This window comes from Acomys minous, assembly GCF_964271855.1.
Source record: "Acomys minous genome assembly, chromosome: 3".
NCBI lineage: Eukaryota > Metazoa > Chordata > Mammalia > Rodentia > Muridae > Acomys > Acomys minous.
Window position 1 is genome coordinate 120930204 of NC_140485.1, and position 26932 is coordinate 120957135.

The 26932-nt window shown below is 42.4% G+C and overlaps 1 protein-coding gene across 1 annotated transcript in view; it reads left to right on the forward strand.

The window, feature by feature from the left end:
* Positions 1 to 9: 9 nt before the first annotated feature.
* Positions 10 to 26932, forward strand: part of ECT2L (epithelial cell transforming 2 like) — a 99841-nt gene continuing 72918 nt past the window's right edge. Inside the window, exons 1-3 of the mRNA XM_084777589.1 lie at positions 10 to 2952; positions 13906 to 14032; positions 15249 to 15361. Coding sequence (XP_084633715.1) covers positions 2822 to 2952; positions 13906 to 14032; positions 15249 to 15361 — 371 coding nt within the window. The 5' untranslated portion in view covers positions 10 to 2821. The remainder of the gene's footprint in view (positions 2953 to 13905; positions 14033 to 15248; positions 15362 to 26932) is intronic.

Genomic DNA, 26932 nt, shown 5'->3' on the forward strand with positions numbered 1-26932 from the left:
ACTGTGTGTATAAATTATCAGGATTTTGCACCATCTCTGTGAATTCTCAGCCTTCTGCACATTTGAATACCGTTTAATGAACGTACATGGCTTTAAAGTTAGACCTTGTTTTGGATCCCCATTCTCCCTGTTACCTTTCTAATGTACATTTACTCAGGTTAAGTTCACTTTCGTTTTCCATGTAGCACATGAGGAATTACCAGCTGATAGTACTTGCATAAGGCGTAACAAGCGCATGAAAGATGTCTAGCATGAAGCTGATGCCAGGAGAGTCAGCGGATCCAGACTCACTACTTTTCCCCATTTCTTTTTTTGTTTCAGTGATGAGGAGCACACCCAAATACTATCACTGAACTACACCAGACAAAAGTTTTTTTTTTTTAATTCTTGACAATTTCATACACACACACACACACACACACACACACACACACACACACAAAATGTGTCTTACACTCCTCCCGGGCCCCTAGTACTTAACCCCTTCCACCTTCATGTCCTATTTTAAATTTATTTTTATAACTCACTGGGTCCACTGAGTGCTGCCTATATGTGCCTGTATGCGGGGCCGTGCACAGCAGCCTACAAGTAGCCCCACCCTCAGCACCCATCAATTGTGAATAGCTCCACAGCTAGGGGTGATGTCTCGTGAGCTTCTCTCACATCATGGGGGACTATTGACCGGCTTGATCTTCCACAGGTAGCCACAGAATGCAGAGCTTATTAGAGCAGTGGCCATGCCATGTGTGGAAGGCGGCATTTCACACCATTCCTGCCATCCTTTGGCTTTTACATTCTTTCTGCCTTTTCCCCCCCATTTGAGCCTTGGGAGAGTTCATATAAATGGCTGACTTAGGGCCGAGTACTCAACAGTCACTTACTCTCAACACTTTAATCTGACCAGGATTCAGAGCAGCATTAATTATGCATATAAATGTAAGTGTCTAGAAAGTAACTTGGGAAGAGGAGATACTTCCCTACTCTGACCTCTCCAGACATGAGCTTTTGACAGGTTTATAGTTTGCAGCAGGCCTCAGATTCAGTGCAAAAGCAGTTGGTTACCCATAATGGCCGTGCCGTTATTGCGCCACTAGACACAGCTTGCTTGGCAGGGTAGTTTCATACTGTGTAGGACTTAGCACTGGGGAAGTCTGCTAGCTTTTCCTCCTCAGTGAGCTGTATAATACTTTTTAGCATTATAAAAACTAGCTGGCAGGAATGAAGTTTCTAGGTTAATTTTAATCTGATTTATCTATGTATTCATCAATAGAAACTAAAAGCAGTGACAGTAACTTGTGTTATTTGGGGTGCCTCTCAGTCTTTTCTGACCAGTCTTCATTTGGAAGTATCTCATCCATAACTCATATTTTCATTTAAAAACCCTGTCTTCTGGGAGAACATTGTCTACTCATTAGAGATACTACTGTTCAAACTCCCTTTAAAGAGTATTTTAAAATTAGCTTACAAAGCATGAGGTCTTTTTGTACATTCTTGGCTTGAGTTTGACTCACTCCCACACCACAACTTTCATTCCTGCTTAAAACATTCTCTGACACACAACCACTACCACCCCCTGCCCCCCAGCTCCCCCCACCCCCCACTTCTGTATCACGTTTGTTCTGTGTTCACCTCTTAAGGTTTCCCAGCCCCTATATGCCATTTCTAGCTCCCTGACCTGATATAAAACACACAGACCCATGAAGGTAGGGTGCACACACGAGAGACGTATTTGTCTTTCTGAGCCTGGGTTGCATCAATGTCATGTTCTTCAATTCCATCCGTTTGCCAGAATGTCAGGATTTTCTTTTCCTAACACCTATATAAACTGCCATTGTGTGTGTCCAGGCTAATTTCATTTTCTAGCTGCTGTCAGTTGGGTAGTAGGTATCCCTGTGGTAGAGAGAATTCTTTGGGTATATGTCCAGAAGTGAGATACAACTCAGTCATTTGATAGTTCTAATTTTAGCTTTTGGAGACACCTCCACACGGATTTCCACAGTGTTGCATCAATATACTTTCCCATCAACAGTGAACAAACATTCCCATTTCCCTATATTCTCAGCATTTTTAGTCCAGGTAATGGCTATTCTAACTAAGGTAAGAGAATCTCAATTTTAACTTTCATTTCCTTGATACCTGGCCATCTTTTAACATAGATGTTGCAAAATCATTGAATTTTAAAAATTGAATTACAGACGTCTAAAAACCTACCATGAGAGCAAACTTTTAAGCTAGTTGTGTGTCTCCTTTCAGACTTCGTACTTGCGTTTTGTTTAGCCTCACTATCCATAGGATTTTAAACTTTCCCATACTTAAGTATAGCGAAGTCTTTCCATGTTAAGTGCAAAAGAAATGGGAAGAGGGAGGCTTCACAATAAACATTAAGGCGTTTTGATCAAGGTAATTGGAAACATGTTAATGTTCATGTGTCTTTACCTCCTGTGTAACTAATACTGTTAAAAAAAAAACTTTTAAATTTTCTGAGAGTTTGCTAAAGATGAACATGAGAAAGTGTAAGAAAGGCCACCTTTCCCACCTCAGGACTTAAAAATTGCTGCTGATTTCTGTGAAGCTAAGCAAACTTTGCTTCAGTGCCTAAGCTTTTAGACAGCAGCTTTGTGGCCGTTACCTCACGATCCCGCAGCAACTCCCTCCTACTGCCTGCAAAAGAAATCCACCCAGAACTTGAGTCCAGGAAAAGGTGACAGCCAGGTCCTCTAAGTCCTCCAGCAGCAATGGCAGAGTATGGCCACTGGAGGGCAGCACTGAGCGGAGACACCGGACCTGTGGGGCGTGGTGGCTGGCCTGTGTTGTCTTCCCTATGGAGATGGGCCTCTCTGTGCCCCACCTCCTTCCCCAGGCTGTGATTTGCAAAACTCCCCTCTCTTTCTCTGCACAGTGCCAAGAAGAGACTGCCGCCACTGTGCTCAGCCCCTTGGCCACTTCCTGGAGGTAAAACCCTTGCCTTCCTTCTTGGAGATGTCTTTTCCTTGGGGCCTCTGGAAAAACCTTGAGCAGCACCCTCATGGCCTTGGAGGTCCCTGGCAGGGTCAGGTTTGAGTGGGCAGTGGCAACTAAAGTATTCTCTACTAGACACCCCTGGGGTGGAAAGAAGTGCTCCAGCACTTTGGAAAACACTGATATTTCACAGGACCCCAGGTTGGCTCTTAACTAGCTCTCCTGCTCCGGCTGTCTGATCTCACTCTGTTTGCTCCTCTAGAGTCCAAAGATGGGAGAAAGAGCTGTAAGGCTAAATAAAGAAGAGACTAAGACGCTTTGGTGGCAAAGTTGTGGTTCTAAGATTCCATATGCTATGATTTCATGACCAAGGCGAATAATTCTGCCACATTGTTAAATGTTTATCTTTTGACAAGTACTGGTGTTGTGATTATTAATAAACATCGCTTGAAGTATTAGACCAGTTTCCTGGGACCTTCTGTATTCAAGTTCACTCAGCTCAAGCAGAGGTGTGCACAGCCTGCCTGTGGCAATGTGACCCCAGAAACGACATGTGTGTTGCTCAGCAGCCTTAGAAATGATGTTCTAAAAACCACTAATTTCAGCAGGAGAAAAATAGCAGTGAAGGAGGTGAAAAAAAAAAAAAGTAAGGCAACAGTAATGGGTTATTTTTCATGAATGAATTTAAATAGTGCAGTTACCTCTTGGTTTGATTTTGTAGTTCTAGATCAGTAACGTATCTAACTTCTAAAAATCCAGCACAAGCACCATCCCCCACCACCTCTCTCACACACAGAGCAAGAGAGAGGCAGGGATCTAAATATCTCAGGCTGCCCTCCAATTTACTGTGTAACTGGGGATGACTAACTCTTGACCCCCTTGTCTATACCTCCCAGAACTGGGGTTACACGTGTGTGTCATCGCACCAGTTTACGTGGTGGTGCAAGGGATGAACCCAGGGTTTCATATGTGCTGTCCAAGCACCACTTTACCTACTGAACTACATCCCCGGCCCCAGGGTTGATTTTTTTTTAAGCAATGGTGCTGTAATGCAAAGATTTTGTCAGGACAACACATGGCTTCATTACCTGTTATTTTCTTGCATATTTAATATAAACATGCATACTAGCTTGTATTCACATTAAGTTATGAACCAAATGTGGGTAAGTGAACTTGACTGGGATTGCCTTTCTTTTCTGTCACTTTACTGGTTGCCCTCACATTTTTGTGTGTTGTAGTTCTTCCCTGTAGTGTGTAGACAGCCTCTTCAGAAGGTGGTTTTGAAGGTATTACATTTCAGACACTAAATGAAACGCTTCCCATTTTGCATGTGTGAACTGTAAAAGTACCGAATAAGTGCCGAGTGCAGTCACCTCTCCGCCAACTAATAATATTTTTTAAAGATTTATTTATTTATTAAGTATGGAGTTTTTTGCTTGCATGTACACCTGCACACCAGAAGCAGGCATCAGATCTCATTATAGATGGTTGTGAGCCACCATGTGGTTGCTGGGAATTGAACTCAGGACCTTTGGAAGAACATGCAGTGCTCTTAACCTCTGAGCCATCTCTCCAGCCCCCAACTAATAATATTTTTAAAATTATTGTATGGGCTGGGTGTGGTGGCACACTCCTTTAACCTCAGCCTGTGGGAGACAGAGACAGGCAGATCTCTGTGAGTTTGAGGCCAGCCTGGTCTACATAGTGAGTTCCAGCATTATGTAAAGAGACTTTCTCAAAACAGCAAAAACAAAACAAAACAAAACAAAACAAAATGGCGTCTATGTATCTGTGTGTACAAGCACTAGGAGGCTCACAGAGCCCAGAAGAGAGTTGGAGCTAGAAGTGGTTGTAAGGCACCTCAGGGGTGGGGGTGGGAATCAAACTCCTCAAGAGTTGCAAACAGAAAAGCTGAGCCGTCTCTCTGGCCCCAGCAAGCATGTTTTGTTATGATATTCTGAGTGCACCCTCTGTAGGAGTGGAGTGGGACCACCTGCCCTCCATTTCTCCAGCTACAAAGCAAATCACTCAGGGAAAGAGTTAACCGATGCGTCTGGTTTATTCCGTCAGCGAGGCAGCTCTCTCTATAGACTGGCTGTACTCCGGGCTCGGTAGTTCCAAGAAGATACCACGAAACAAGACAAACACAACAACTTTTCCTTTGCACTGACACACTTGCTGAATACAATGCTTCATTCTAGTCACCAACATGGACAATCTCTCTCTACCAGTCCTCCAGTGGCTCCCAACAGGACTCTCGCTATTTGATCTGCTTCCTGACCCTGTCTGCCTATGCTATGCTCATCAATCGGCTTTCTGCTACTGTAACATATTCTAGATAACTTTAAGAGGCAAGGTTATTTAGACCCACAGTTTTGAAGGTTTCAGTCCCTGTTGTTTCGGGCCTTTCTTGAAAGCATACCATGATGGGAGTATGTGTTTAGAATGGAAAAAATAATAAAGAAAATAAGGGAACTGAGCCTCCAAACTCATCTTGAATGGTTTGACATCAATGACCTAAAGACTTGCCCCTAGTCTGTTCTCAGAAAAGCCCCACCTTCTTTAAGTACCACTCTGGGTGCTCTGCCCACTATGGGTGCTTTGGGCCTTTAGGGAGGACCTTCAAGATCCAGACTACAGAAGATGCCAAGCACGACTCTCCGGCTAGGTTGTGAGTCTTTGACTGACCAACTGACCAGGTTTCTATGAGCTCCTCCATTTTGATTAACTTGCTAGAGTGCCCTCCAGTCATTAGACAAGGGGCACAGAGTTGGCTCAGTGTCACAGGCATGAGCTTGGAAGGGACTTGTTCCTCAGTCCGGCCTTGGATGACCCGTCTCCAGCTGACACTTGCACTGAGAGGCCCTGAGCTGGAGGCCTGGTTAAAGTGTACCTAGACGCCTAACTCACAGACACTGTGAGGTAATCAGTGTTTGGTACAGTAAGCCACTGATTGGGGAAGTATTTGCTAGAATTAAGTAAACACCATGATAATCACAGGAGATAACACACACGTTGGTGAGCACTGTGCCTCCGTGAATAGGGGGAAATGCTCTATGTCATTTCTTCCTCTAATAGGTCACTGTGAACACCAGCACGTCAAAGCTTCCACAGCATTGTACAATGAAAGGAACATTACTTATGGTCAATTAATTATTTATTTCCCTATTATATTGTACTGAGGTATTTCATTGACGTTTCATGTGCAGCAGGCAAGCAGTCTACCAACGGAGCTACGTTCCCAGCCCCAAACTGACATTTCAGAGAATGAAAATAGACGCCGGGCGTGGTGGCGCACGCCTTTAATCCCAGCACTTGGGAGGCAGAGGCAGACGGATCGCTGTGAGTTCGAGGCCAGCCTGGTCTACAAAGTGAGTCCAGGACAGTCAAGGCTACACAGAGAAACCCTGTCTCGAAAAACCAAAAAAAAAACAAAACAAAAACAAAAACAAAAAAAAACAGAGAATGAAAATAATTTTGTGTAAACTTGTATAGCATGTGCATACACACACACACAGAGAGAGAGAGAGAGAGAGAGAGAGAGAGAGAGAGAGAGAGAGAGAGAGAGAGAAGAGAAGAAAAGAGAGACTACCACACTGTGGCCATGTATTTAAGCCCACCAGCAGAGACTATTCTGTTGTGTTTAGCTTATGTAACTCAGTAATCCCTTGGCACAGAGGATAACAATTTTGGGAAACTCGCTAAGTACAAGTCTCTTAGGTTGACTCCTGGAGTGATTTTACATAACATCAGATATAACACTAAGGCTTTGTTTTGGTTTAATGATTCAAAAGGAGATATTTCATTTCCCACATTACCATGAGGTTTGTAATCTAAATGACACAGCATTATGTTGCTTGTCAAGACATACTACTGCCTTGCGTGGCTGCACATTTTCATAAATGTGGTGTTCACCGAGTCATGCTGCCCTCCTGTACATCTCCAAAACTCGTTGCTAAGAGTGTCCACGTCTTTGAAATTCGATCACTTTGAAATGTGCCTTTCCCATTGGGTTGTATAGCAAGGAGGCGGGACATATGCAAATGCTTGACTCTGGGACTAAACTGACCCCAGCTGTTTCTTCAGCTGCTCACTCACTTGGAATTTACAGCACCCAAGGGCTGCCAGACACATCTAAATTGCTTGCATGTCAGCTAGAATATCACTGACATGTGGCCATTGTATTTTATTTTTTTTCCAGTAATGGACATAATGAGGCAACTAGAGCTGCTGAAGTGGGTTTCTTTTTCTTTTCTTTCTTTTTTTTTTTTTTTGCACTTATTTAGTGTGTGTATGTGTGTGTGTGTGTGTGTGTGTGAGATAGAGAGAGAGAGAGAGAGAGAGAGAGAGAGAGAGAGAGAGAGAGAGAGAGGGGTGTGTCCTAGCAATGAGTTCCCAAGGCAAATCTCATGTTGTTAAGTGCGACTACAGCACCTTTGCAGATGAACCACTTCACAGCTCTGAAATGGCTCCTATCTGTGGTGGTGGTTACGGATATAGTGGTGGGGGTGGTGGCTGTGGTAGCCGAAGGTTTTAAAAATAGCAGAAAAGGGTTACAGTTCTTAGCAGGAGAGAGCGAGGAGTTGTCAGGAAAGCTATCGGTTACTGAGACAGTCAGCCCAAATGCATCAGATGAACTGTAAAAACCTGCCACAGAAGGATGAGTGATCCACAGTTAGAAGCGTCACTGCAGCTTAAACAGGAAACTCTTCTCAGGACTGTCATAGCTACAGTTTGCAAAAAGTGCAGCTATTGATTAATGCAATGCAGTGTAATTGGATGGGCATTTCTGAGGGGTTTGTTTGTTTGTTTTTATCCGTCGTAGCTTTGTCTTTTTCTTTCCATTATTTCAGGTATATTGCCCTGTGAATTGTGGTAGCAATACCAGGAATAAAAAATTAAGGGATTTTTTAACTTCACAATATTTGTATAGTTCAGTTTTTCTATATTTTAGTACACAAACTTGAACAAAATGCAATTTTGAAGGTGTTCCCTTGTGAGTTAACAAGAAGCTCATCATCAATTATGATTTTGTATGAATTTTGCTAAAGTTTACTGTAAAGAAACACCTATTGACTTGCAACTTCAGAGGAATCTACTCTCTCTATATCCAAAACCATGATGGATGGGCACTGAAATGGAGAGAACAGATATTTATGTTTGCAATGTGTATAATTAGTATTGAAATTATAATTATAAAAATGATTATAAAAATTAGCACATGTGCATTTAATAACATTAAGGATACCTTCAAATGAAAAATATCTCAAAAGTTCAAATTTTTTTTTTCTGGCATCATCAAAAATTTTTTTTCTTTTTAAACACAGGGTCTTTGCTGTGTTGCTAGTTTGTCTGGCTTCTCAGAGATTCTCCTGTCTCAGCTCCCCTAGTGCTGGTAGTGTGGGGTATTTACCAGAGAAGACTGCTCAGATGTGGGTTTAAGGCACTAAAAAGTCTTTATTAGCCAGCCAGTGACCACACTGGGTGTTCGTGATCCCAATGGAGCACCAAGCTTTTCGCAGGGTGAGCTTTGAAGCACAAAAAACATGTCCTGGGTTGACATGCTTCAGTTAACAAGATAGTGGTGCACACGTTTAATCCCAGCAGAGGCACGTGGATCTCTGTGAGTTCAAGGGCAGCCTGCTCTACAGAGTGAGTTCTACACAGAGAAACCCTGTCTCTAAAACAAACAAACAGTCAGAAGCAGAACTTGGGAAACTAAAAGCAAGGTTAGTACATTTAGAGACGCTCCCATCACTATGGACATTGATGGATTAGGTCTTTGTTGTTCATTTTTGGCAGGTGGTGCTGCCTACATGTTGCGTTTTACAGACTGAATGGCTCTTCCATCATGGAGTCAGTGTGCTAAGGTCATGGGCCCTGTAGGCTGGGAATGGCGTGCCATCACTTCTGGACTCATCTGTTGTTCATAATGGTGCACGCAGAGTATGATAAGGTTATAGATTGGAGAGAATTAAGCGGTTCAGTGTGCTGAGTCCTGTAATCTCAAATGAGGCACATCTCTCCATTTATTTAGGGTTTTAGAATTTTTTCAATAAAGTGTTATGTTTTCCCATAACATTTGTACTCATATTTTTTCATGAGTTTTTGATGTAACTATATCACTTTACAAACTTCTTGTTCAAAATAGAGAATTAAAAAAAAAAAAAAAGTAACAACAGGGCTCAAAATCTTACAAAATGAACTCACCTGTACTCCTATTTGTAGATCAGTATCAGGCCCTAGAATCACCTGTAAGGCCCCTCCCAGCTGTTACGCTCTTTCTTTCTCCAAAAGCAACTGTCTTGATTCTTCACAGCAGCCTGGCCAAACTGTATTTTTCTGTTCCTAGCTTCTTCAGTCACTAGGGTATATGTGTGATCCACATCCCATGATACACATGTGTGTATCCTTCATCCCATGATACACATGTGTGATCCACATCCCATGATACACATGTGTGTATCCACATCCCATGATACACATGTGTGATCCACATCCCATGATACACATGTGTGATCCACATCCCATGATACACATGTGTGTATCCTTCATCTCATGATACACATGTGTGTATCCTTCATCTCATGATACACAGTATTCTGCTACATGGATATATGATATGTTTTTCCATCCAACTGTTGATAGATGCTTGGGTGATGCCCACTCAAGGCAATTCAGTGCCTCGGTAAGTAAGTCTTTTTGATGTTTTAATTCATATATGTACTTTTTCTGTTAGGGCAATGATACGTATTCGTTCAGCTTCAGTAAGTAATGCCAAACAGCTGTTTAAAGTACATTTCCACCAGCAGTATCTGAGTTCCCGGAAGCCCACCTACAGCGCTCTCTCTCTCTCTCTCTCTCTCTCTCTCTCTCTCTCTCTGTGTGTGTGTGTGTGTGTGTGTGTGTGTGTGTGTGTTGGGTAACAAACCACCCCAAATGTCAGCGGCAGGAAACAAGAATCCTTTCTTTTCCACAGTGTTAAGAGTTTTCTAGCTTCCTCTGTGTAGCTCTACTTGTAGCCCTGTTAGGTCTCTGTGGTTACTTGCACACACGGTACATAGATATGCATACATGTCCACACATACACATAAATAACAAGACATTGTTAAAAAGAAATTCTTTCACTTGCTAAATGGGAGGGTCTATCCAGTATCACCCTACATCTTTCAAAGATCTTACCAAGGAGTCTCATGGCCACACCCCAGTTTGATCTTTGTCCAAAGGCTATTACTTGAGACTGTTGCCTGCTGGAGACTGTACTAGATAGCCCGCCCCCAGACCAAACAGATCTTTCATGTTGGTGCTGGCTGTCTCCCTGGACTTTATTATATGTAACTAAAGAAGTTAATCAATCTGCAGTTTCTATATTCTGCTTGGAACGTCCCTAGTTGTGTTTATATGTTCACTGTTACATGTTGTAACAGTCACAGCAACACCGGCAACAGTGTCACTCGGTTTTCCATAGCCCACTAACACAGTTCACCTTCTAATTCTGTCTTAGTGTTTCACCTGCTCCTCATTGCCTCATTACCCTGGACCCAGTGGCAAGGCCGTTCTAGATTATGTGTGATTTACGTATATGTCCCGGTATATTGGCTTTTGTTAATTCTGAATAACAAACCACCTAAAAACAAAGTGGCTCAACTAATAGCAATGTATTGTCCTGCTTCAGGTGGTCAGCTGGGTGACTAGGGAAGCTGTCCTACTCCATATGCTGCTGGCTGGAGTCATCCTTTCTCTGCATGCTAAGTGCCACCTTTGTCATAAGTCACATGGCCATGCACACATGGCTCTGTTTCTGGACATGTTGAATTCCATTGCTTTGTCTGTTCTTGGTCCAAAAGCTAACATGCTAATTTACTCTGACTTTAGAATAAACAAATCCTGCACATGTGCAGTTCAGTCTTGACTCTTCTTTCCCAAGTTGTCTTTTGCTATTCTTGACACATTATCTAACTAACCAGCTTTTCAACACCATTTGGATTTTGATTGAGGTTACATTGAGTAATAGAGAAATTTGAGAGAGCTGACATCTTTACCAATACATGTTCCTCTTCTTTTTTTTTTAATCTCAACTTTTCTCTTGGCACAGATCCTAGTATTCTATGTGAAATGCTTGCCCCTCATATTTGAATTGGATTTTAAATGTTATTTATAAATGGTACATCATTGTCTTAAAGATGTTTATGAGGAACTGGAGAGATGGCTAGTGCCTAAGAGTACTAGCTGCTCTTGCAGAGGACTTGGGGGTCAATTCCCAGCAGCTCACAACCGTTTGTAACTCCAGCTCCAGGACATCTGGCACCCTCTCACACACATATATACAGCCAAAACATCAATGCACATAAAATGATCATAAATCATCATCATCATTATTATTATTATTATTTTTTTTTTTTTTTGGTTTTTTGAGACAGGGTTTCTCTGTGTAGCCTTGGCTGTCCTGGATTCACTTTGTAGACCAGGCTAGCCTTAACTCACAGCAATCCACCTGCCTCTGCCTCTGCCTCCCGAGTCAAATGTTTTAAATGTTTGTGAGCATATGGAAATAAAATTGATTTTTGCATGTTGACCTTGTATGAAGCAGCATTGCTAGACTTATTTTTTAAAAATATTTATTTTATGTATATGAGTGCTTTGTTCATGCACACCAGAAGAGGTAATCAGATCCTATAACAGATGGTTGTGAGCCACTATGTGGTTGCTGGGAATTGAACTCAGGACCTCTGGAGCAGCTAGTGACCATAACCATTGAGCCATCTCTCCAGCCCACTAGACTTATTCTTTAAACCTGTCAAGTTACCTGTTTACTCTTTAGCATACATGTCAATAATGACAATTTTATTTCTTCTCTTAACATTATTTCACTTTTTTTTTTTTTGCTATTGGGTTATTACACTGCAAAGAGTACTCAGAAAAATGTCAAAGATGCTAATTGTAATCAGTGAAAAAGGTTGACTTTGACATACAGTTCAATGCTTGCTATACATTTTTCAATAGGAGTGTATTTGATTTAGGAAATTCCCCTTTTGCTACTTTACTAAGTGTGTGTGTGTGTGTGTGTGTGTGTGTGTGTGTGTGTGTGTGTGATGGATAAGTGTTGAAGCTTATAAAATGCACTTTTTGTGTCTACTGAAATTATTACATAACTTTTCTTCTTTATTTAGTTTATAATAAGTACATTGATTTTACAATGTCAAATTATATTTGACATATTGTAGTACATGTCATAATGTAGTACGTCTGACATAATGTCAAATTTACATTTCCAAGGGTAAATCTGGAGCTAGGGATATAGCTCAGCCAGTTGAATACTTGTCTGCATGCCTGCACCAACTCTCAGCTCAGCCCTTAGCACCACATAAACCCTGAGTAGTGACACAGCCGTGTAATCTCAACACGCAGGCAAGCCATTGGCAGGAAGATTAAATGTTCAGACGTCATCCACAGCTAAATAGTAAGACAGAGGCCAGCCTATTATGTAGGACCCTGGGAGGAATAAGAATAAGAATAAGAATAAGAATAAGAAGAAGAAGAAGAAGAAGAAGAAGAAGAAGAAGAAGAAGAAGAAGAAGAAGAAGAAATAATCTAATTAGGCAGTTTTGGATGGTTCCTGTATCTCTCTCTATAGTAAACCTTTAGTCTTCCTTTTATGTGGAAGTTCTTGTTGGAACTTGGTAAACAAAAGTTTTATTTTGGAATTGTTACCCCTTTCTCCCTTCTCTCAAAGATCTTATTTAAACTTAGTGTTACTTATTCCTTAAATCTTTAGTTGATTTTAGAAGTGAAGTTTAAGAGCAAGGTGCCATGATAATATCAGTGCGTTTCAAGTCATGTGTCACCAACAAGTTCCCAACACGGAGTTATTGGGGACCAAAAGATCTATTTTCCATATTATGTTGTGGGGTGAAACAAAATGGTAGTAAAAATGTTTTATGGAGAGAGAGAGAGAGAGAGAGAGAGAGAGAGAGAGAGAGAGAGAGAGAGATTGTATTTTATACAAATAAATAGAAAGTGAATGTTATTATAGTGATTCATTAGTACTGCCTGCATTTGCAAAGATTTGCCTCCATGGGGTTGGAGGTCAGAATTTGTTATCATCTCCCACCTCGCTGAAGCGGGGTTTCTTGTTTCTGCTGCTGTGCTGCATACACTAGGCTGTCTGACACTTGAGTTTTCAGCTCATTTTCATGTCCCTGCTTCTCCAGTAACTACAGGAGTGCTGGGGTTACAGCTGTGGGTACCACACCTGACTTTTTACATAGGCTTAGAGCCTGGAACTCAGATCACCGGGCTTGTACAACAAGCACTTTCACCCACAAAGCCATATACTGGGCCCTATGCCTGGATTCTTTTTTTTTTAAATTTTATTAATTTATTCATATTACATCTCAATGGTTATTCCATCCCTTGTATCCTCCCATTCCTCCCTCCCTCCCATTTTCCCCTTACTCCCTTCCCTTATGACTGTGACTGAGGGGGACTCCTCCCCCTGTATATGCCTGGATTCTTTACCATCAGAAGTTGTTGAGATGTTTTTTAAAAGTTTGATGTCGATGTTTTAAATGATTAAAATTTGGAGTCCTTGGTAACGTAGCAATGGCTAACATACATACCAACTCTGATTCAGCAACAGCACTTGCTGACACCGTTTTAGCTCTCAGCAAAATAAAAACTCTTGTTTTATATTCAGCTATGGGTACAAGTACATAAATACAGAATAAATGTAATTCCTTGGAGTTCATGGACACTTGGTGAATATTTTCATAGTCCACCATACAAATATTTGTGCATATGCATACCTGAATTTTAAGTCTACATATGGTTTACCTATATATAAAGTATATGGTAATCTATAATTGCTATAGAGAAGTTAATTAATATTGTGGTTGTTTCTAAGTGTTCCTAACCCTACACCTGTTAACTTGAACCAATAATTCCTAGAAGTAGAAGAAAGCCATTTGCGGAGATGTCACTTAGGAGCTTTCCCCAGGAATGTCTGGAAATGGAGAGCTTGCACACGAGGTTCAGTGCCTGGACACCTTTTAACAACCAGTCCTTAAATAAACAGGTGAGTTGCACACTCTACAGCGGACCTGAGCTCAGTTTGGCAAAGTCGTTTTTACAGGGGCATGTTGAGTCTTGTTTTAATGAAAAATAGTTTAGTTTTTGAGTCTTTTTTTTTTTTTTTAATGAACCTGGCTATGTCCCAAAGAGAGTGAGTGTCTTCTCATCCGAGACTTTGTCTGTAGACTTTGTCTGTTACCTAGGGGAGGAACCACATTTACCCACTGTTGTCACTCTGCGCCTCCAGGGCATCATGAGCTTCTGTGGTGGAGGAAGGAAGTAGAGAATGGGCTTTGGGGAGGTGGCGAGGGTGTGTGTGTGTGTGTGTGTGTGTGTGTGTGTGTGTGTGTGTGTGTGTGTGCGTGCGTGTGCCTGTGTCTGTGTGTGTGTGTGCGTGTGCGTGTGTGTGTGTGTCTGTGTGTGTATGTGTGTGTGTGTGTGTGTGTGTGTGCCTGTGTTTCATTAATCCGCTCTCCCACCATGTGCCCATTGTGTGGTTCTGTGTAGCCTGAGAGCGTCTGTTCTTTTGAAAAACAATTCAGGAAGAATTATTTGAGCAGCAGGGCAAGCTCACGAGGCTTTAGTGGAAACAGAGCTCATGTAGGTCCAGCTGCTTAGAGTGGAAGGAGAGTGGCTGGAGCTCGGGGCGAAAGCCTGGTCTATAATAAAGACAATGAATCTGTGTAGGCAAAGATGAGCCGAAGCCCAGCTTTCGGGGGTGCTGGTTCATGGTGTATGGCTTTCCCTGGAGACAGGGCTAACAATGGCATTGTGCAACAATGACTAAATTTTTAGTTTTGTGGGTATTATGAAGCTCCAAAGCGAGGAGTAAAGAAAACAAAATCTCTATTAAGTGTTTCCTGCATCCACAATTCAGTGAGTGGGGCCTGTAGATAAGATGAAGTATTTGGACTCTTGCCCTAGGCCACACTAACCTAGGTAAAAAAAAAAACAGGAGACGTGAATTGTCATTGCCCTTTGTTTTACAGAGGCCTCCTCTGTAATTATACACCCTCTGTTTTTCCCCCACTGGCCCACCCAACAAGTCCTGGCTTGCCTGTATCATGGGATTAGAGAACTATAAGCTGAAAGGAGAGACCTTTGTGAAAGTACTTGTAAACTGTCACAACTGGTGTAACTATTAGCTATGAGGTTGTTAGTTGACCGACTGCTTAGCAACTAAGAAGTGGACAGTGAAATCTCATTTTCCTCTCTTCCAGCTCTTTCAAGAGAGGGTTACTCTCATAAGTCACTGGTTTGACCTCTGGACCAACAAGCAACGACAGGCATTCTTATTCACAATTCTTTCACAGTGCTCTAAATCACAATTAAGGTAAAAATAGCATAATGGTGCAATTATTGATTCTTAAGGAAACCAAAATATGGTGATGTGTTTATATAACCCTTAAGGAATTTTCTCCTTTCCCTGTAAAAAATGAGGCAGCTGGTATTTTAAGGCTTCTGAAAAGATTCTCCTAGTGCTTCTTTCCTCCTGCAGGCTAAAACAGAGCCTTGGGGGCTTAGCACCTTCATACCATTGGGAGGCTGTTTCATCTTTGCAAACACTGTCTGTGGCTTGGTCTATTCTCTTGGTCTATTAAATTCTCCTTGGAGCTATTAGACAGACAATATATGCCAGATGAATATCTGGTACATAGATAGACATTTCATAAATCATTATTTAATATTGAATGTATCTGAAAAAATATAAGAAGGGACAATACAGGAAGGAAGGAAGGAAGGAAAGAAGGAAGGAAGGAAGGAAGGTAGGACAATACTAGTGGACTTTAGGGTTATGGGAAAACATACAGCACACCAGGTGTTGTTGCTAATGGATTCCTGGTCTTGCTCCTCCCTTCCCCTTCGGCATAGATGTATGACATTTGTTAGTTGAAATCACAGCCAGGACAGCAATGTTCTGATCAGGAATTAGTACTCTAGAGAGTATTAGCTTTCTCTAATTGAGAAGTCACAGTGCTTCAGCTACTCTCAGCTGCTTTCTGGTTAGCAGAACAAACATCAGACTCAGGAGATCAACAGATCACTGGCCTATTAAATAGGCCACTACATGTCTTGTGAGTGAAACTGGAGGTACTCAAGGTGTGTGGCTAACCAGAATATTCTACAAAACCCCTCTATATGCTTGGACCTGACTGAGGAACCTAGCTGGGCATTAGCAGGTCCTGTAAGAATGGTTTTTGCAGGACTCATCTCCAAAGAGGTTACCTTGAGTCTGTCTGGGGTCACTGGTAACTTTGGCTAATAGTCATAACAGAACGTCATTTTTGAGACATCCTTTGTCTGTGGAGTGGAACTCCTTACCCAGTCCTCTTTGACAGGACTCTAGGAAGTGGCTTACTTCCTATTGTTTGTTTGTGAAGCTCTGGGTCTGTCATCATTGGGGTTAGTTCCTTTCACTACGAGCTCAAGGAGAGAGAGACCAGCAACTATCAAAACTCATCAAGAGGTGGTCGTGGCCAAACTGGCTTGTACTTCAAAAATGGCCTTCTACAATTTCTCCCACCTTCCCCTGCTCATCACGTTGAGATCAGGTTTCCCTCCTCTTCTCCGCTGGCCTTTCACTCCTGCATCTGTGGGTTCAGAGAAGATTGTTCAACGAGGCTTCCTTGTGGGGCTCACTGGAAGAAGACAGCTCCCTGACACTGTTGAGTGAATTGTGAAGATTCTTTTATTTAAGGATGTTTATGTGTGTCTAGGGAGGGGGTGTCCATGGGTGCCTGAAGAGGATGTCAGATGCATTGGAGATGGAGTTATAGACACTTGTAGGCTGCTGTATAGCGTGGGTGCTGGGACTTGAACTCAAGGCTTCTGGAAGAGCTGTACGTGCTCTTAACCACTGAGCCATCTCCCCATCCCCAGTAAAAGCTTTGCAGTCAGTGTCTGAAGAACAGGAGGAAGGCATTTTTTACTATTGTCATTTGCTGTGACTCCGTTTATCCTCCTTTTCAGCTTTCTAGAAATGTAAATAAACAACAGACTAAACCTCATTTGTATCTATCATCACGTTGTACAGTACAGTCTAGTCTTAGGAACCATAAACTAAGCAATTTCATTTGTAACCACTGGAGGTCACTAGCGATCTTGTGGTATATTTGAGGCCGGTTAACATAGACCTGACATTTTGTCACTGGAAATTGCACCCTTTAGTACCTGAATTCCTTCTGCGGAATAAGAATGTGGAAGTCCCCCTCAGCCACAGTCATAGGGGAGGGGAGTAAGGGGGAAATGGGAGGGAGGGAGGAATGGGAGGATAGAAGGGATGGGATAACAATTGAGATGTAATATGAATAAATTAATTAAAAAAAAAGGGAAACCTAAAAAAAAAAAAAAAAAGAATGTGGAACCAACCTGTTCTGTAGTATTTCTTTGTTGCATTTGACAGCAGCTGTGTTCCCACGGAGAGATCAATGAGTGAGTCATAGCTCATGCAGCTGTTAACATGCTCTGGCTGCTAATTTCACAGGAAGTTGTGTGTGAGTTCTGGTTTCTAGATTTGACCTTCTGAGGTCGTCTTTAGCTTGTAGAGATTGTTTTTGTTATTGAACATACTCTGTCTGTTCACACTCTTCCCCGTTTCAGGCTTCCATATGTGGGTGCTTTTAAACCTGGCCCTCAACTTTTTCCCTGAACTGGTTCACTGTGAGTTACAAGTCTAATTCAATTAGAGCTGTGTTCAATTTTACCCAGATCTAGAAACTCAACTAATATTTGAACAAGTTAATACAATCAATCAGCTTCCCTTAAAACATTTTTATAGAGATGTAGTTAATATACAATAACCGTGGCAACTGAAGGACTCAAGTGAATAGGTGTGGAGCATTCACGGACTTTTGTGGTCGTCATATAATCTAAGGTTGGCATCATTCCCAGAGCACCCTCCTACTCAGTGACAGCCACTTCCTATCTCCTGTCCATTCAGATGTGTCCAAACACAAGTCTTCTTCCTGTCTTTCTAAATTTACCTCCTCTGGACTCTTCATATAAATAGAGATGGGTAATATTTGATTTTTTGGTAGCTTTTTTTTTTCATGTATTAAAGTGTCAAAGTTCATCCACTTTGTAGCACACTTTAGCATTTTTCTTCTTGTCAAATCGTATTCTGATGTGTGGACTTGTCATAGTTTATCCTGACATCACCCGGTAGACATTTGATTGCTTCCCATGCGAACTGTTGGAGCTAATGCTACTGTGAATATCTGTACCCAGATTTTTCTAAAAGGTACGTTTATTTTACTGCTTTTGCTTGTTTTTCTTTAAAATTCAGTGTTATCCCACTTTCTAGGGTCTGTGTACTCACCAGATTTATTTATTTGTGTCTGCAGTGAGGTGGTGGTCATGAACATGTTAAGGAGTGAGTGTGGGGGTTGGATGACGTCAGGTGAGAGTTGAGGGCCCCAGTGATTGAGTTCAGGTAGTAAGACTTGGCAGCATGTGCCTTTACCTGTGGCCATTTCCCTGGCCACTTTATTTCTCCTCAGCATACATATAAGAGGACTTAGTGGTAGAGTAATTGACTAGCATGTGCGAGAGAGCCTGGGCTCAGTCCTCAGTATAGGAGAAAGAAAAGCTATGAAGTGAAACATATATTTTGAGTGAAACGAATGCTGTAAAAGTAACAGTACCATCCAGTTTTACTCAGTGTTTCTTTTGAATCCTCTTTATTCCTGTAATTTTTCCTTCTTATATAATGTAAACTTAATAAATAAGAAAAATATACATCACTTGATTGCTTGACTCTTGTATAAAGTCTACTGTATTTATAGAACAGTACTTTTTCTCATTTGTTTTTTGGTTTTGTTTTACAAACTCTCTATTTTTTTTTTTTGTTGAAAAACTTTTTCATGCAATATATTCTGATTGCTCATTTTTCCTCTCCCAGCTCCCCCAGCTCCTCCCCACCTCCTCACACACCCAGCTCCACTCCCTGTCTTTCTCTTGTTTTACATGGTTTATTTTATAATTTCCAGACAGCTTTGTTTTAATTCACCTAGCCGCCTTTATGAACATGCAGTTTCAAAATCAGTAGGAATATGTTATCAGGCATATCTGAAACTTCATTGCTAACGTCTATGAGATATATTTAAGTATTTAAGACCACTATTCCACAGTGGTCTTCCTTTTAGAATGGCCTTGTAATTTTTATAATATATAAGGAATTTTATAATAACTAAGATATTTTTCAGTAACTGAGCTTCTCAAACCATCCTTTCGGGCCAGTGTGTCTCCTTTTAACTTAGAGTTCCCTTTCCTGGAGGAGTTTGCGTCTCTCCATTGTGCCTTTTCCCCAGGACAGAACACTCACGTGTCAGCAGGCCGCAGCAAGGCCCCTGCTGTTGTCTCTCTCCCTTCCATTGGACTAAACTGACCTTTCAAAGCAACTGGGCTGTTTGTATCTATCACACTTGGAGAAACCTCCAAGGGCTGTGAATTGCTTTTCTTGCTGCACTGGTGGGACCGGTTTCAAATTGCTTCTGCCCAGCTGCCAGCACTGCCTTCCTACAAAGGCCTTTCATTCCAGAACTGGAGAAGTTTAAACTTGTAGCCTTCCTGGGTGGGCGGGGCAACATTCAAGCAACTGCGGGGTTTTTTTCAAGAGGTGGGGGGAGGGAAGGATGGAAGAAAGAAGGAAGGTCCCTGCGTGATGAAAGAGAAAGCAGGTGTGGTCATTTCTCTCCACCAGAGCAGAACATGGGGGTGGCCAGGAAAACGCACGCGTCTCTGTGTACTTAAGAGAGGATACCTGTACCCGTCTAATATGCTCGCTTATTCCTTCCACGCGACCCCTGCAAGGTGTCAGGCGAGAAAAATCTCACTTGGTGAGGTTGTGTTGAGAAAACTGGGTATGCAGTTTTTCTGAGACAGCGCCCTCCGAGCTTAATTTGGAGCCCAGCATAGCTGCATCACTCTGCAGAATGAGTTCCGAAACTCATTCTAAAGGAGAGTATTTCCATAGGGCAATGGGAAGTTGTTAAGGAAAAAAAAATTACTCAGTGATTGTATAACACCACCAAAGCAGGATGAAACAGGCTGTTTAGGACCTTGACAAAGTGACCGCTGCTGTGGGGTTTGCCACCAGAGAAGGGTGCAGTTTGATCTGAACACAATGTGGCAATATACAGAGTCTAGCCAAGGGGAGGAGCAGAGTGGACTGAAAATCACCGGGAAAGTCAGGGGCGAGGGGACTCTGTTTGAACCAACCCAGCAGGCTCCTGCTGGAGCCAGGCCAGAGGATCAGACAGCCTCCTCAGGGCCGTGTGGGATCAGGAACCTGATCAGGTTTCCAGGGTGATCAGGTATCGAGGGGTTGGGGTTTGAGCTGAAGTGACTTAGCACTGTTCTTTGCTAAGACAGGACTTTACAAGGGAGCTCAGCTGGAGGGCGGAGAAGGCTCGGAGGCCTGACAGGGTGGAGAACTGTGTCAGAAAGGAGCAGGCAGTGCTGAGACACACCGTGCTGGAAGTTTGGGTTCTTTTGTCTCTTCCTTCCTCTAAGACCCATGTTCTGAGCATTTCCAACCTTCTCTACAGTTTAGTTTGTTTGGGGCAATCATAGAAAATATTCTCTTTCGTTGTTAAGATGTTTCATAGGGGTTGATGATGCTAATAAAGAAAACATTTAAATTTATTTAGCACGTGCATGTGTGTGTGTGTGTGTGTGTGTGTGTGTGTGTGTGTGTACCACAAGTTTGTAGTGCCTTCAGAGGCCAAAAAAGGGTATTGAATCTTCTGGGTCTAGAGTTACAGACGGTTGTAAGCCACCACGTCGGTGCTAGGAATGGAACCTCTGGTCCTTTGGAAAAAGCATCCAGAGCTCTTAATCACTGAGCCATCTCTCCAGTCCCCTCTCCAACAAAAAAAAAATGCTTCAGTTTAAAAGCAAAGGACAGACCACACTCCCAAAGCTGTCAGGTTGGGGGAGGGGCGGAAGAGCAACAGACCTGTTAAGCAAATCCTTGCACTTCAGTTCTCAGTTCCCACATCCTCTGTGGCGTGACTCTCTGTTGCATTCAAAGTTCCCTGTATCACATAAAAACACAACCCACGTGCTATTAGCACGTACCGTACCTTGTTTGTCTAAACCGATCTTATTGTAAGAACTAGCCACAGTGGTGTCACAGGTGTATAAGAGGGTGGGGCTGCATTGAAAGGTAGGGAACAGCCTTTGTCCCTTCTCCATTTCTTCCTAGGGTTTATACATTTTGTTACCTGTTCACCCAAGCCATTCCGTGTTTCTCTTTTCCCTGCCCCCACCCAACTCAGATATAAGAATCCTGAGTATTGCTGATTACCTCACACCTAGGGGTCTGAAGGTGGAGGGTGCCTAGGGATTGGACTGAATTCATTATGGGAGTTATATCCTGGAGTATGTTTGCTTGAGGAGAGGCCTTGTAGACAGTAGTTTTGCCCAAGAGATGTTAGCAATATCTGCAGAGACATTGTTGGGGTGTGTTTTTCAACCTTAAACTTTAGCGGAGACTTAAGGATGGGTGTGTGCCCTCTCCCACGCTACTAGGCTGTGGTCTCTGTTGTGTGAAGATTATTGCTCAAATTAGTTAGTCCCTAGGGGAACCATCTCAAGGGACAAGACTGAGGGCCACAGCCTGAAGATGGCAAAATTGAAATGTAGAAATCCTGTCCCCGTGATGACACCACTGAGTCCTTACATTAGAAGCTGCCTTGATAAGGGGGGGGTGTGTGTCTAAATTGACTTTCTCTTTAGTAGTCTCTTCCCTGGTAACCTCAACTCTTCAAAATGTGGCTGAGCACCATGTGTATACTCTGTACTGTCCTAAGAGCACCATGTGTATACTCTGTGCTGTACTTGACAACAGCGGAATCTGCCTTGCTGCTGCTTCCTTGCCAATAAAAGCAAAGCTCAGAAACATTGAACAAGTGTGTCCCATCAGACTGGCTTGGAGTTTGTAAAACACAGATCATGAGCCTTGATAGGGACTTTGGTGCAAGTGGCCTGGAACAGGGTTGAGGAAACTGTTGTCACCAAGCTCTCCAGGTGATCTGGTCCACAGCCAAGGACAATACGCAGTAGAAGGCTCTTGAAGGCCCCAAGGCTCCTTCTGACCGTTGATCTCCTTCCTGGGCAGGGACACTGGCTACACGGGCTGCCCTGGTTTTGTAAGTGCCTTTCTGCGTCCTACACTGGTCTACTTAGTGGTTTTAGAATAAGCTTCATTATGTCGTTAGCCCTAAACTTGATCAGAATAATTAAGGAGATTTTATTCTCACATAACTGAAAATTCCAGGGTTAGATCTGGTTGCAGTTGAAGCCAGGTAAAGCCAAAGCCTTGTTTCTTACTTTCCGGGCTCTGCTTTCTCTGCTTTCAGCAACCTTGGCTTCTTATGTATCTTCAGTGTGTCTACAAGGGAAGAAAGTGAGGTCTTTAGAGTTTTATTTTACTTGGACTAGCTTATAGGTACAGGCTAGCAACCTCCCCCGCTTTGAAGGCTATGTATCTCAAGTACCCAGATGACAAATGAATTTGTGATTAAATTTTAGGTTTTTTTTTAAAAATATAGATACTAGAATACTACTGTGTGAAGTGATGTCCAGAGTTTTACTTAAAATAATCCACAGTATAAACATTGAGGAAATTGAGGAAATAATATGGACCAAGAATTTATCATTGTCAAAAAAATGATCATTATATGGGAGTTCATTAGCTTGTATACGTCCTTTAGTTAAAAAAAAGTAAGTCAGGCACAGTGGCTCACACCTGTAATCCTAGAACTCAGGGAGGCAGAGACAGTCAGATCTCTGTGAGTTTGAGGCCAGCCTGGTCTACAAAGGCTACACAGAGAATCCCTGTCTTGAAAAACAAAACAAAAACATTTTAGAAAGAAAGAAAGAAAGAAAGAGAAAGAAAGAAAGAAAGAAAGAAAATATCCACCTAGGCATTGTAACACACACCTATAATTACAGCGCTTGGGAGGCTGAACCAGCTAGGATATATAGCAAGGCTGACTCAAAATAAATAAATAAGTATAATAAAACTACTCTGCTCATAGCATTGTTCAGTAATACTTTATGAACAGTGTCACCATCAGAGAAATGACAGACACTGGGCAAATGTGCTGAAAAGCCGAAGCTGAGGACTGGGTAGGCTGGGAAGTGGGGAGCACGGGGCTGAAGGTGGGTGAGGGAGGAAGTATCTAGAAAAAGGGCAGATCAACAAGAAAGAAACTGTGGGACTGGAGGGATCCTTGACCGAGTGGAGTTCCAGGAGGATGTGTGTTGTTGACATGGGCCCGGCCATTTGGAGGACCTCATTTTATCTCGGGCCCACGGGAAACTGTCAAAGCCACCCCGTCCCTTACCTGGGTTCAGAGGGATGGCAGAGCCTTCCTCCGGTCTGTGGTGCCAATGTTGATAGTGTGTGTACTGTTCCACACACACACACACTGTTAGCCTACAGAGATTGCTGCTACTGAGATCAGCTAAACCCACCTACTTGTCTAGCTGCGTCCCTGTGTGTAATAACCCCGGTTCCTTGTTTAGCTGCATGCAATAACCTCACTGTTCCGCTCATCTGCATGTCATAGGAAGCAGGCTGGAGGGCGTCTGTCTACCCGATCCCAGCATCTCTGTGTGTCTGTGTGTTTGTCTTTCCTTCACTCTCTCATTGCCCCTCATCAGGTCCATTTCTGGAGCCGAGCTGGACCTTCCAGCCCAGGGCTGGAAACAACAGAACCAACTGGCTGGGAGAACCAGTGAGCCAAAGAACAGTCAGGCTGGCTTAGCGGAACTGGGAGCTAGAATATGAACAACAGAAATGCCCATGCTTTGTTCACTGAGTTCAAGGTCAGCCTGGGCAACACAGTAAGTAGCAGGTTAGCCAGGGCCACAGGGTGGGCCACTATCTTAAAAAAATTTTTTTTTAAAATAAATAAATTCCCTTTTCAAAAAGGTTTTTGTTTTGGTTTGGTTTAGTGTGTGTGTGTGTGTGTGTGTGTGTGTGTGTGTGTGTGTGTGTGTGTGTGTGGTCTCACTACCTATTTGTTCTGATGTGGACCACAATAAACCTAATATTTTGCAGGGGATTTAGATAAGTCTCCTGGGACTGGAGAAATGGCTCAGCAGATAAGAGCGCTGGCTGCGTTTCCAGAGGACCCAAGCTTGAATACTAGCATCTACACAGTAGCTTGTAATTGTGTGTAACTTCAGTCCCAGGGAATTCCATAGTCTCTTCTGGCTTCTGCAGGCACCGAAGGCTGATGGACCACAGATGTACATGCAGGCAACATACCGGGTCATATAAAAATAAAGGACATAAAAAAAATAAATTAAGTAGGACTCCTAAATTTCTTACATTTCCCTCAGTGTTTCTTTTTGACTTGTAGAGTTTCCCACAATTTGCCTCTTGCTGATTGTATCCTTCTGTCTCCTGTAGTTTCTGAAAATTAGTAGTTTGGGCCTCCCTAATTGGATTCAGGTTAGATTTTTTTTTGGATAAGACCATCTGATAAGTGTTCTCAGGGCTCGCCTCAGGAGGATGGTGCTCAGATGCCGCTCCGGCTGTTATCTGCCTCTTTTTCATTTAGGTCCATTAAGTTGTTAAGGGTTGCAAAATGTTGCCTTTTTACCTTTTTTACCTTTTTTCCTTACTAACTGAAATTCTTCAAAAAAGAGACCTATTGTCCTTACCGAGTCCATTTCTCAGGAAGGGCTCTTGGTACCTGAAAGGCAAAACAATAACAATCTGGTTTTCTCCTTTTCTCCACACGTGAGAATTGAGTTCCTTGTAGCATTATGAACTCAAGTATTCTTATTATGAATTTAAATATTTTGATATGATACAATTTCACATTGTTCTGTTTGGTTGCTTCTCTTGTTTGTGACAAAGTATCAATGAGTGGTCCTGGTGACCTGGAAGTCACTATGTAGATTGACCTAGCCTGGATCTCATGAGTGAGCCTCTTGCTTATGCCTCCTGGGATTACGAGCATGCATCACCACACCTGACAACTTTCTTTCTTTCTTTCTTTTTTTGTTTTTGTTTTTTGTTGTTGTTGTTTGTTTGTTTTTGTTGTTGTTTGTTTTTTTTGAGACAGGGTCTCTTTGTGTAGCCTTGGCTGTCCTGGACTTGCTTTGTAGACCTGGCTGGCCTCAACCTCACAGCGATCCTCCTGCCTCTGTCTCCTGAGTGCTGGGATTAACCATGCCTGGCTAATTTTCATTAATTTACATAAGAAAAATTTTCTGCTCTTGGCCCATGGGCTTCTTCAAGATAATTCTTCGGTCTGTTTGATGTTTGTTAGTGCCTGATCTATGACAGCCCTTTATCTGTGATGCTTCGGTCTTACTGTGTCCTGTTTATATCTCAGGTTTGGGATCAGCAGTTCCCCTGAGGGCTCTGGGTGTTACTGGTGCAGGGTGGTATTCAGGTTTAGGTGCTGCTGCTCCTGAATGCACATGGTTTCTGGAAATGTCGAGTGAAATGAGAAAATAGCCTAAACAGATCATAGTGCATGATGAGTTCAGATCCACATGCTCAGCTCAACTTTCAGGTCCACACAACTCTTAACTTTTTTGTTTGTTTTTTGTTTTTGTTTTTCAAGACAGGATTTCTCTGTGTAGCCTTCTGTCCTGAACTCACTTTGTAGACCAGGCTGGCCTTGAACTCACAGCAATCAGCCTGCCTCTGCCTCCAGAGTGCTTGGATTAAAGGCGGGTGCCTCCATGCCCGGCTTTTTTTTTTTTTGGTTTTTCAAGACAGGGTTTCACTGCGTAGCCCTGACTGTCATGGACTCACTTTGTAGACCAGGTTGGCTTTGAACTCACAGCAATCTGCCTGCCTCTGCCTCCCAGGTGCTGGGATTAAAGGTGTGTACACCTTGCCCGGCTAACTCTTAACCTTTTTATATTGCATCAGTTTCCACCTCAACTCTTCTTCCCTCCCTCGCTCCCTCCCTCGCTTCCTCTCTCTTTTTGATACAGTTTCCCTGTGTAACAGCTCTGGCTGTCCTGGAAGTCGCTTTGCAGACCAGGCTGGTTTCAAACTCAGCTTGCCTGTACCTCTGGAGTGATGGGATTAAAGGCGTGTGCCACTATGTCCTGCCTGTTTTCTCCTTTCAAAGGGGACATTTGGTTCCTAGTGACATCATACACCTATTTCTCCTTCTTTGTTCCATAATAAAATAATGTATGCATAACACTCCCAGAATAAACCAAGTTACTGCTGCCACACATTATATAGTTACTGAAATTTGCTGAAGTTTTTTTTTTTTTTTTACATTTTTTTCTCCTTAAGAGATGGCTCAGTGGTTAAGAGCGCTGCCTGCTCTTCCAGAGGTCCTGAGTTCAATTCCCAGCAACCACGTGGTGGCTCACAACCATGTGTAATGTGATCTGGTGCCTTCTTCTGCAGATAAAGTACTCATATACAATAAATAAATAAATTTTTTAAAGATATATTACATTAGACAAGCTTCTCTATTTAGAAACTGAAATAATTCTGATCTGTAATTGTGAAACTAAATCAATACCAATTCAGTTTGTTTAATTCTTACTTTTAAATATTAGAAATTGCACTTATCTGTTCCAAATTTTGTCTGATAATTAGGAGAAAGACGTGTCATTAGAAGAGTCAAGATAGAAAACAAGGTATAGGCTGGAAAAAAATCTAACTTCTACCTTTGTGCTGTATACCCTGGGCCCTCCATCTGAATCTTACCACAGCAAACTGTCAGATAGTACAGGCTGAAAGTTCTTAATCTGAACTCTAAGTCTGTATTTCTCCAAATTTTAGAGGGTCTTTCTTTTTGTTGTTGTTGTTTTTAAAATATATTTTATTAATTTGTTCATATTACATCTCAATGTTTATCCCATCCCTTGTATCCTCCCATTCTTCCCTCCCTCCCATTTTCCC